General features: G+C 47.8%; 2 protein-coding genes across 9 annotated transcripts in view; one reads left to right on the forward strand and one right to left on the reverse strand.

Annotated features, from left to right (window-relative positions):
* The window catches only part of TMEM175 (transmembrane protein 175), a 21,223-nt gene extending 12,217 nt beyond the window's left edge, over positions 1-9,006 (reverse strand). For 3 of the 6 annotated variants that reach the window (XM_027545267.1, XM_027545271.1, XM_027545269.1), the window contains exon 1: positions 8,654-9,005. The gene's annotated coding sequence lies outside the window, so the exon portion shown is untranslated. Of the gene's footprint in view, positions 1-8,653 lie in introns of all 6 variants that reach the window. The other 3 variants (XM_027545272.1, XM_027545268.1, XM_027545270.1) reach the window with 2 other exon arrangements.
* Positions 9,007-9,110: 104 nt separating this feature from the next.
* GAK (cyclin G associated kinase) overlaps positions 9,111-12,028 on the forward strand; it is a 47,881-nt gene continuing 44,963 nt past the window's right edge. For 2 of the 3 annotated variants that reach the window (XM_027545273.1, XM_027545279.1), the window contains exon 1: positions 9,111-9,368. In XM_027545273.1, the coding sequence (XP_027401074.1) occupies positions 9,224-9,368 (145 nt within the window). In that variant the 5' untranslated portion in view covers positions 9,111-9,223. The remainder of the gene's footprint in view (positions 9,369-12,028) is intronic. The other variant, XM_027545276.1, reaches the window with a different exon arrangement.

Below are 12,028 nucleotides of genomic sequence, written 5' to 3' on the forward strand. Positions count from 1 at the left end.
AACTCCTCGCGTGAGGTGGCCAAAGTACTGGAGTTTCAGCTTTAGCATCAGTCCTTCCAAAGAACACCCAAGATTGATCTCCTTTAGGATGGACTGGTTGGATCTCCTTGCAGTCCAAGGGACTCTCAAGAGTCTTCTCCAACACCACAGTTCAAAAGCATCAACTCTTCAGCATTCAGCTTTCTTCACACTCCAACTTTCACATCCATACATGACCACTGGAAAAACCATAGCCTTGACTAGACGGACCTTTGTTGGCAAAGTAATGTCTCTGCTTTTGAATATGCTATCTAGGTTGGTCATAACTTTCCTTCCAAGGAGTAAGCGTCTTTTAATTTCATGGCTACAATCACCATCTCCAGTGATTTTGGAGCCCAAAAAATAAAGTCTGACACTGTTTCTACTGTTTCCCCATCTATTTCCCATGAAGTAATGGGACCAGATGCCATGATCTTAGTTTTCTGAATGTTGAGCTTTAAGCCAACTTTTTCATTCTCCACTTTCACTTTCATCAAGAGGCTTTTTAGTTCCTCTTCACTTTCTGCCATAAGGGTGGTATCATATGTATATCTGAGGTTATTGATATTTCTCCTGGCAATCTTGATTCCAGCTTGTGCTTCTTCCAGCCCAGTGTTTCTCATGATATACTCTGCATAGAAGTTAAATAAGCAGGGTGACAATATACAGCCTTGACGTACTCCTTTTCCTATTTGGAACCAGTCTGTTGTTCCATGTCCAGTTCTAACTGTTGCTTCCTGACCTGCATATAGGTTTCTGAAGAGGCAGGTCAGGTGGTCTGGTTTTCCCATCTCTTTCAGAATTTTCCACAGTTTATTGTGATCCACACAGTCAAAGGCTTTGGCATAGTCAATAAAGCAGAAATAAATGTTTTTCTGGAACTCTCTTGCTTTTTTGATGATCCAGCAGATGTTGGCAATTTGATCTCTGGTTCCTCTGCCTTTTCTAAAACTAGCTTGAACATCTGGAAGTTCACGGTTCACGTATTGCTGAAGCCTGGCTTGGAGAATTTTGAGCATTACTTGGCTAGCGTGTGAGATGAGTGCAATTGTGCAGTAGTTTGAGCATTCTTTGGCATTGCCTTTCTTTGGGATTGGAATGAAAACTGACCTTTTCCAGTCCTGTGGCCACTGCTGAGTTTTCCAAATTTGCTGGTATATTGAGTCCAGCACTTTCACAGCATCATCTTCTAGAATTTGAAATAGCTCAACTGGAATTCCATCACCTCCACTAGCTTTGTTGGTAGTGATGCTGACTAGAAATTTACAAGCTGACCCGAAAATTCATATGGAAATGTAAGGAACCTTTGGGTATTTAAGGAGCAGCCAAAACAGTCTTGAGAAGAACACCGCTGAGAACTCACACTTCTCAATTTCAGCACTCAGTGCAAAGCTATGGTAATCAAGTCAGTGCAGTAACAGTGTAAAGACAGACGTACAGATCAATGCACGAGAACTCAGAGATCAGAGGTAAACCATTATGTTCACACTCCACTGACTTGCAATAAGTGTGTCATGACCATTCAATGGGGAAAGAACAGTCTTTTAAACAAATATTGCTGAGACAACTGGATATCCACACACAAAAGAATGAATTTGGGTATTACCTCATGCCACATACAAAAATTAACTAAAAGTGGATCGAATGCCTAAATGTAAGAGCTAAGACAGTGGAGAACATCTGCATGGCCTCACACTCTGCAAAGAATTCTTAAGTGTAACACCGAAAGCACAAACAACAACAATCATAAACTGGAGTTCGTCAGAACCGCGACTTTGGTGTTTAAAGGCCACTATGAAGAAAGAGACAACCCGCAGAATGGGAGAAAATATGTGCATATTATGTATCTGGTAAGAATCTAGCATCCAAAATATAAATAGAGTTCTGTTTACAGCAGTAAAAAGACAGCCCAACTCAAAAAACAGGCAAAGGATGTGACATTTCTCCAAAGAAGATATTCCATCAGCCAATAAACACATCAAAAGATGTTCAACATCATTTGATTGTACTGAGAAAAGCAAATCAAAACCACAAGACATTCACCCCTAGGATGGCTATCACACAGATAAATGAAGGACAGCAGCGACTTTTAGTGAGAACTTGGAGAAAACAGCAGCTTAGTGCACTGCTGGTGGGAACATACACAGTGTAGCTGTTGCAGAAAATAGGACAGAGGTTTCTCAAAATTTTAAACAGAGAATTAACATTGTTGTTGTTCAGTCACCAAGTCATGTCTGACTCTGCAACCTCATGGACTGCAGCATGCCAGGCTCCTATTCTTCACTAATTCTCTAAGTTTGTTCAAACTCACGTCCACTGAGTCAGTGATGCCATCCAACCATCTCATCCTCTGTCGCCCCTTTCTCTTCTTGCCCTCAATCTTTCCCAACATCAGGATCTTTTCCTGTGAACTGGTTCTTTGCATCAGGTGGCCAGAGTATTGGAGCTTCAGCTTCAGTCCTTCTAATGAACATTTAGGGCTGATTTCCTTTAGGATTGACTGGTTGGATCTCCTTGCTGTCCAAGGAACTCTCAAGAGTCTTCATCAGCACCACAGTTCGAAAGCATCAATTTTTCAGCTCTCGGCCTTCTTTATGTCCAACTCTCACATCTATACATACTACTGGAAAAACCAGAGCTTTGACTATATAGACCTTTGTTGGTAAAGTGATGTCTCTGCTTTTTTTTTTTTAATACTTACAATGTATATTTATTATCATGCCAGGCTCCTCTGTCCATGGATTTCTCAGACAAGAATACTGGAGTGAGTTGTCTGCTTTTTAATACGCTGTCTAGATTTGTCATAGCTGGTGGCTCAGACAGTAAAGCGTCTGCCTACAATGCGGGAGACCCAGGTTTGATCCCTGGATCAGAAAGATCCTCTGGAGAAGGAAATGGCAACCCACACCAGTACTCTTGCCTGGAAAATCCCATGGACAGAGGAGCATGGTAGGCTACAGCCCATGGAGTCGCAAAGCGTCGGACACGACTGAGCGACTTCACTTTCCTTTCCTTTCTTCCAAGGAGCAAACATCTTTTACTTTCATGGCTGCAGTCACCATCTGCAATGATTTTGGAGCCCAAGAAAATAAAATCTGTCACTGTTTCCACTTTTTCCCCATCTATCTGCCATGAAGTGATGGGACCAGATGCCAGGAGGATTAATATAGGATCCAGTAATTCCACTTCTGGGATTTCCACTTCCTCAGACTGGGAGGTGCACCTGAAGTAAGCCAGGACTAAGTCACAAAGAGCATTTCAGCTCCTTCACGAGTGTGGAAATTGCTGTGAAGAGTGTGCAGGGCTCATGTACTTTTCTATATATATATATATATATACACATTGTATTCCACATACAAGTGCATTATCAGATATTTTCTCCCAGAGTGGGCTGCCTTTTCATTCTCTCTCTCATGTATATGTGTATGTATGTGTATACGTACATATACGTATGTATTTAGAGCTTCCCAGGTGGCTCAATGGTAAAGAATCCACTGCCAATGCAGGAGACACAAGAGATTCAGGTTCTATCCCTTGGTGAGGAAGATCCCCTGGAGAAGGAAATGGCAACCCACTCCGGTATTCCTGCCTGGGAAATCCCATGGACAGAGCAGCCTGGCGGGCTACAGCCCACAGGGTCAGAGTCAAACACGACTGAGCACGGACGCACATACACATTCAGGTCGACAGACTGCTTTTCAAAGCAGTTTTGAGTCTGCAGAATAACTGAAGGGAAAGTGCAGAGAACTCTCAGTCACCAGTCCCCCTCCCCGACCGTCCCCGTCATTAACATCCGACGTTAGCGTGGCTCAGGTGATGAGCCAACATGGACACATCATTGTGTTGTAGCTTTAAGGGTGTTGACAAGTGCACGCCTGTGTTCACTGTCACAGCGTCACACGAAAGGGCTTCAACCCCTAAGACCCCCGTGTGCTGCCTCTATTCATCCCTCCCCACCCCAAAACCCTGGCAACCACCGATGTCTTCACTTGTCTTCAGTCTTGCCTTTTCCAGAACATTGTGGAGCTGGAATCCACAGTACGTGGTGCTTTCAGAGTGGCTCCTTTCACCTGGTGGTGTGCTTCTGAGGTCCTCTGTGTCTTTTTTGTGGCTTCTGGCTCCTTTCTTTTTATCCTTGCATGATACTGTTTTATCTGTGTACCAGTTCATGCACTCACCTGCTGAAGCACGTCTGCAACATACACTGTGAGGTCCCTAAGTCTGGTGAAGTCCTGTTTATCGACTCTTGTTCTTCATTTTTGTTGTTTATCTACTTTTTTATGGCTTGTTCTTTGGTGCCATATTAGAAACTCTCACGGGTGGCTTTCTAGAAGTTTTATGGGTTTTTTTCTGTATATGATGCAAGGTATGGATTAAGTCTTTTTTTAAACATGGATATCCAATTTTTCCAGCATCATTTGTTGAAAAGACTATCCTTTCTCCAATTAATTACCTTTATTCAAAATCAACTGACTATATTTATACTTGTGGGTCCACTGATCTACTTATGTATCTTTACAGCAAAACCACACTATTTAGATTACTGTACTTTTACAAGAACTGAAGTTACATAGTGTAAGTCATAAAAATTTGTCCTTGTTCAAACTTGCTTTGGCTATTCTAGCTCTCTGCTGTTTCAAATGAATTTTAAAATGTGTCAATTAAAGACATATGATAGGATTTTAACTGGGATGACATTGAATGTGTAGATTGATTTGATGTCCTAACAATACTGAATTTTCTAAATTAATGAATACTGTGTAACTTTCCACTTATTAAGGGTTTTCAGAGCAAAGTTGCCTAGTTTTCAGTTATAAATCTTCCATCTCTATTACAGATTATCTTCAAAATTTAATATCTGTTGACACTATTGTAAATAGTGTTTTTTCTAATTTCAACTTCCAATATTTGTTGCTAGCTATTTGGAAATAGAACTTTTTTGTTTATTAACCTTATATTCTATAACTCTGCTAAAACCATCAGTTCTAGTAGCTCTTTTTGTAGTTTCCATGGATATTTTTCACCTAGAGTAGTGACTCTCAACTGAGGGCAGTTTCCCCTTAAGGGACATTTGCAGTGCCTGGAGACACTTTTGGCTGTGACAGTGGTGCGTTACTGGTATCCAGGGGGCTGAGAGAGAGGTGCTGCCAAAGGCCCTATGGTGCGCTGGAAACATCCCTCCTCAACCCACTATCTGGTCCACAATGTCCGTGCCCAAGGTGAGGAAAGTCTGACGTGGACGATCATGTTATCTTCAAATAAACATCTTACTTATTCCTTTCCAACCTGGAAGCTTTAATTTCTTGTCTCATTACACTGGCTAAAGTTTCTAGTATAATGTTGAATACTTGCTCCTCAGTCTTTCATCATTCCATTATGTCAGCTATAGATATTTCATAGATGTCCTTATCATGCTGAAAAAGCTTCATTTTACTCCTAGCTTGCCGACAGTGTTTTTTTCTTTAAAAAAATCAGGAATGGATGCTGAATTTTGTCAAATGCTTAAAAAAAATTTTTTTTTTGGCCACACGGCATGTGGGATTGACCCTGCACCCCCTGCAGTGATGGCATGGAGTCGTAACCACTGGATAACCAGGGAAGTCCCCATCAGATGCTTTTCCTGTGTCTTGTGTGTGTTAATTGCTCAGTCGTGTCCGACTCTTTGAACCCCATGGACTGTAGCTTGCCAGGCTCCTCTGTCCGTGGAATTATCCAGGCAAGAATACTGGAGTGGGTTGCCATTTCCTTCTCCAGGGGAATCTTCCTGACCTAGGATCAAACCAGGGTCTCCTGAATTGCAGAGATTCCTTACCATCATAGCCAGAAAGAAGTCCCTAAATCTCGAGATGAGATTTGGAAACCCATTTGGTTTCCTTCTTCATTGTAATAGTGTAAATTACATTAATCCATTTTTGAACATTAAGCCAACTTTGCATTCCTAAGATGAACTTCACTTGGTCAACGTTGTATTATCCTTTTTATATAGTGTTGCATTCAGTTTGCTAAAAAATGTTTTATAAAAATTTTTATTTCTGGCATGAGAATACTAGTCTGCAATTTTTTTTTTGTTGTAATGTCTGTGTCAAATTTTGGCATTAGAATAATGCTATCCTTATAGATTGAGATGGCAAACATTTCCTTCAGTTTAAAGAACCCCTAGAAAATTGGTAATATTTCTTCTTTAGTTTGGTGGAATTCCCAGGAAAGCCATCTAGGTATGGAGTTTTCTTTGAGGAAAAGTTTTAAACTATAAATTCAATGCTTTAATAGTTATAGGGCTATACTGGTTTTTCTATTTCTTCTGGAGTGAGTTTTAGCACTGTCTTCCAAGGAATTTGTTCCCTTGGTGCAAGTGATTGCATTTATCGGCAGAAAGTTGTTCGTGTTCTCTGATTACCCGTTTAGCAACGACATCATCGTGCTCACTCATGACATTGTCAGTCTTTTTTCCCCTTGTTCAACCTGGCAGAAGTTACTCATTTTATTTATCATCTCAAAGAATTAGCTTTTGGTCTCGTTGATTTTTCTCTATTGTCCTTTATTTCTGCTCTAATACTTATCATTTCCCTTTTTGTACTTAAGAGTTTCATTCACTCTTAGTTCTCTAGTTTATTAAGATGAATGACTTGAGACAACTTTTGAAATGCTGCATTTTCATTTTTTCCGTTCAGTGTACAATTTTAATTTCCCTTTTGATTTCTCCTTTAATATATGGGTAATGTACAAGTGAGTCAACAGGTTTTTAAATATTTGGATGATTTTCCAGATACATGCTATTAATTTCTAGCTTATTCCATAGTAGTCAGGGAACATATTTGCCCAGAACATGAAACATCTTGGTAAATGTTGCTTATATATTTGATAATGTGTATCCTACAAATGCCCATTAAATCCAGTTGGTTGATGGTATCACTCAACTCTGCCACATCCTTGGTCATTTTCTGGGTATTTGTTCTGTCATTACCTGAGAAAGTAGTATTGAAATTTCCAACTACAGCTGCGGGTTTGTCTCTCTCTCCTTGCAGAACTACTAGTTTTTGCTTCATGTATTTTGAAGTTTTATTATCAGAGACAGAACTGTTGAGGATTGTTACATCTTCTGATGAATTTACCCATTCATCATTATTAAATCTTTCTAACTTCTGATTGTAGTCTTTGTTATGAAATCTATTAGAGGGACAGGTTTGGTGACAAAGACTGTGCACGCAGCCTTAGGCGTGCATATGTGAGGTGAGCCGCCTCAGAACACAGGGCTATGAGTCCAGGAGGGATGTGGTCCAGAGACACAGAACTGGATTAAGATGGTGCTACTGCAGCTCCTCAGGCAGCATGAGTATCAAAAGCGCTCCAGCAACATGAAATACAAAGTCTGAACAAACTCTCGTCCCCAAGGGAGTCACACTGTCTAGAAATCTGCACCTGGTTGTAGGTTACACCAGCACAACCCACATCCTCTGAACTCAAACACACCCTGGGCAACATCATGCTTTCCTCTGTGATTCACTAGGTCTCCCACAAAAGCTACTTTAGATCTTTTTCGCACTGTTTCAATCTTAGCTCCCTTCTCAATTTCAGTGGATGTTTTCTTCTGCTTATTCACAGTAAGAAGAGAAGTCATTAGAGAATTCCTTCACTTTAATTCCAACAGACATACAAAGGTACTACACCTTCCTCCATTTCCTTTTACGAGGAGAAGCAATTTTCCAAAGCAAATGCTTCCCTATGCTCTGGACATCATCCCCTCCCACCTTCTATGGGACCCCTGGGCACCTGCCCCGCCCCTGCTAGCGGCTGGAGGCTGCCCCAGTCCCCACCATCACTCCAGCTTCAACTCTCCACACCAAGGCACTGAGTTACCTCCACTTACCATCTGTCTTCCTTTCTATACTCCTCTCCTTAGGTTAAAGGGAGCTTTGCAATGAAACAATGTTATTCTTGGCAAGGTCACCAAAGATCTCATTGTTGCTAAGTCCAACATACAGCTTTCACTCTTTTCCCTACTTTTAAAGGGGTATGTGTCACTTCTCATTACCCTCCCTTCCTTCCCCCCGTCTTCCTGTGGCCCTGGGATGCAATGCTCTTAGTTTTATTCCTGCTTCCTTGGCTGTTCCTCCCCTCTGAGGACCGCATCCTCTTTCTAAAACCACCGTGTCCCCCTCAGGGCTCTCTTCAGCTGCCATCTATATGCTAGGGACACCCAAACACAGCCTGACTCCTTCCTGAGCCCCCAACCCTTGTATTCCATTTAGCAGGCGAACACTGGCTGGAGAAGCCGTGTGACTTGTGTGGACTTCAAGCTGGATCACTAACTGTACCCAGCAGACCCCGGCCAGCTGGCCGTCTAATGCCACTGCGGAGCCCGTTTTGTCACCTCAAAGGCGGGGTGGGGTGGGGTGGGAGTTCTCCGAGATGCTCCAGGGTCACTAAGGCGAACACTTATAAAAGGATGTGGCAAGCAGTAAAGCCCTGTACGCACTAACCTGCTTTATTACAAGGATAACACACACTAGCCTGTCTGGAGAGAGATCTCTGTGAAGCTCCGGGCGGGTGACGATGCTGTCTGGGGATCCGGCTCCAGGGCCCCGCGCCGGGACCAGGAAGCGGCCCAGGGGCCAGGCGAGCGATGCTGTCTTACCTGCGGGGGCAGCTCTAGGTGGTGGGTGACACCCGGGAGTCTGGGTCCAGTGCCGCCAGATCTGACTTTTTTCTACAGAAGCTACCAATCTCGGTTTCTAAAACTGAGCTTTTCAGGTCTTTAGTGGGAGCAACTAAAAAAGATGGACATTGCCAGCGCCCTGGCGCTCCGCGCACACAGCCCGCAGCTCCCGCTGCGCAGCCAGGCCCCGGGAACTCCCGAGCGCCAGCTTCCGCGGAAACGGCCAAGCGGGGACGGTTGGGCGCGCCAGGCCGGGGGCGAGACCTCCGAGGGTCGGGCGCCTCAACCAGCAGGCGCGCGACCCGGAAGCCCCACCGAGGTCCGCAGGCGCGTGACCCGGAAGTCCGCTGAGGCCGCGGCGCCGCGCACGCGCGACCCCGGCGCGGCGGAAGTGCTGCGCCGGCGCTCTTCCGGGCGGGTCGCGCCCCCCGCGCCTGCGTCGCGGCGTCGGGCGGAAGCTGGTGCGGCTCGCGAGCGGCGGTTGCCGAGCGGACCCGGACGCGCGCGGACCCCGAGCCCTCGGGCCGGCGCCCGCCGCGGGCCGCCGCCATGTCGCTGCTGCAGTCCGCGCTCGACTTCCTGGCGGGCCCGGGCTCCCTGGGGGGCGCGGCCGGCCGCGACCAGACGGACTTCGTGGGGCAGACGGTGGAGATGGGCGAGCTGCGGCTGCGGGTGCGCCGGGTCCTGGCCGAAGGTGAGGGCGGCCGCGGCCGGTCGGGCGGCGACTGCGGGGGAGGAGGCCGGCCGCTGGTCGGGCACTTCCGTGTCGGAGGCTCGGGGTCGGGCCGGGCCGGGCCGTGGCAGTCCCGCCGGCGGGTGTGGGCCGACCCCCGGCCCGGGCGGAGGCTGGCCCGGCGGGCGGGACCCCCGCGGCTGGAGGCTGGAGTCTGCAGGCGGGCGGTGCGGCGGGGGCAGGCGAAGCCGTGGCCCCTCTCGCTCCGAGGGCCACGGTGGGTCGGCGGACGCAGGGCCGGCCCCCTGGCTGCCAGGAGCTCGGGCGTGGGTGGCTGTAGTCCTGGCCTCCTCAGGTGCGGGTACACACTGTGCGGTGTCCGCCAGCCGCGCTGCCTCTTCGCCCCTGAGCGTTCCTCTCCCCGACCTCCGTCTGAGACCCCAGGCGAGTTTCCACAGGACGAGCCAACAGGTGTGACCGCTGCGGACCTTGCTTGGCAGGCCGGGCAGGGCCGTCTTTGGTACTTCCGCGTGCCCTCTCTGGCTTCCTGAATGTCCTCTTTACTTCACGCAGAGTTTCTCACCCCTGTTGGCACAGCCCTGCTCCCTCGGCCAGATTTTGCTCCTTTGTCTGGCCAGGAAGATTCCCTTAGCCGTGGCACTTAGCAGCTGAACGCGTGGCTTTGGGGCCGGTGCTGAAGCCGGAGGTACCCCCCTGATTTCGCAGCCTTGCTGCCGCCTGTGCTCAGTTTGAGCTGGGGAGTGCTGACTGTTCTGGGGACCTCCTTCCTAAAGTCCTCAGGTGGCACTAAGGCCAGAGCACCACCACACAGTACTTCTCCACTGTCAGAAACAGATTTTGGGTGTGACTGGGTGAGAAAACCTCAGGCTCTTCTTTTCGAAGCAGAGGCCAGTGTATCTAGTAATGAGAAGTGTCCCCCCCCCCCCCCCATCAGTTCATTTATTCTGAAAACACCAGGCAAGTGTTTTGATTCTTTAAGAAATTCACAGTGCACAGTACATGGTTTCTACCTTGTGGAAGTTCGGGTGAGACACACGCTCTGATGACCAGAGGTCAACAAAGTGTCTACCCTGGTGGGTAGACAGTGGGCTCAGCTGCAGGGCTGGCGGAGGAGGGGGCCTGGGGGAGGGTTGGGGAGGTGGCTCAGGGAGAGAGGAAGTCCTGCTGGTGGCTTGACCCCCAGGATGAAGAACTGGGAGAGCGAGTGCCCTGGCTGTGCAGCACGTGTTGCTTCGTTCTCCCAGCAGGTCAGGAGCCGTGGATTTCCTGCCCTTAAGCTGGAGTGGTAGCCTAGGGCTTGTGAGGCTCGTGAAGCTGTTTCTGAACTGGGCCAGTAGGAGACCTGTCTGAAGTCCTTCACATACAATAGCAGCCTGAGGGCGTGGGCTTCTTCCATAAACACGGAGAGGGCACCTCAAGACTCCTGGGCACCTGTGTGGACAGTGGCAGAATGTTTCAGGTTCTAGAAAGGCAGAATGTAGCCTGTAGGTCCTGGGATACAGCGCTGAGAGTTGGGAAACAATCGCGCCATCAAATGTACTCATGTTTAACACTCCTGTAATTAAGTAAGTATTCTCACTGTGGGGTAATTAGGTCTTTAAATAGCCTCATATCAGTTCATGTCAGGGTTGCCCCAGCTGAGTTTCTCATCAGGTTTTGCTCTCAAATGATTTTCCAGGCAAGAGTACTGGAGTGGGTTGCCTTTTCCTTCTCCATTATGTCTTCTCGACCCAGGGATCGAACCCAGGTCTCCTGTGTTGCGGGCAAACGCTTTACCCTCTGAGCCAAGCTGATGTATAATTAGGTCTTCAAATAGCCTCATATCAGTTCATGTCAGGGTTGCCCCAGCTGAGTTTCTCATCAGGTTTTGCTCTCGAATGATTTAGGGAGAACATGGGTTTTCATAGCTTTTGCAGTTGATGGCCTGAAATGGGTTGCTGGGTAGAACTGTGGAGCTAGATAGCTTTTCAGAGTTTGTTCTAAATTTTCACTTTTTAAGAACAAATGGGCTTCTCTGGTGGCTCAGACCGTAAAGAATCTGCTCACAGTGCAGGAGGCCCAGGTTCGATCCCTGGGTCAGGAAGATCCCCTGGAGGAGGGAATGGCAGTCCACTCCAGTGTTCTTGCCTGGAGAATTCTGTGGACAGAGGAGCCTGGTGAGCTATAGTCCACGGGGTCACAGAGGGTCGGACGCGACTGAGCGACTGACACACACACAGGCACACTCCTGCGCGTCCGCGGCGTCACGGGCGCCGCTGAGCGATGAGGGGCATCCACGGGGCCTGTCCTGACTGCAGGAGGGCACGGGGGTGGTGTGTGCTGTGGACTGAGCTGGGTGTGATGGAGAGGACTGGCCCTCTGCAGGGTCCTGCCGTGTGGTGCCTGGGGGGCGTGGCGGGCCCTGTGGACCCCCCCTTTCCTCTTGGGAAGCGTGACTGAGCCCTGAGCCCCATAGCTCACCAGTCTTGTAGCTCTTGTCTTCTCGCTTGAACGCTGGGGTCTTGTCATCCCTCTGTCTTTGTCCTTGACACTGGACCTGGAGGCCTGAGTGCGGGGACCCTTCTCTGCCAGGGAGGGTTCCAAGTGGATGTTTCTTCCCTAGACCTTGCAGAGCACACAGCCAGGTCTCCACCGCAGGGCTGTGGGCCCAGGCGGCCACT

Source organism: Bos indicus x Bos taurus, chromosome 6 (assembly GCF_003369695.1).
Source record: "Bos indicus x Bos taurus breed Angus x Brahman F1 hybrid chromosome 6, Bos_hybrid_MaternalHap_v2.0, whole genome shotgun sequence".
Classification (NCBI taxonomy): Eukaryota; Metazoa; Chordata; class Mammalia; order Artiodactyla; family Bovidae; genus Bos; species Bos indicus x Bos taurus.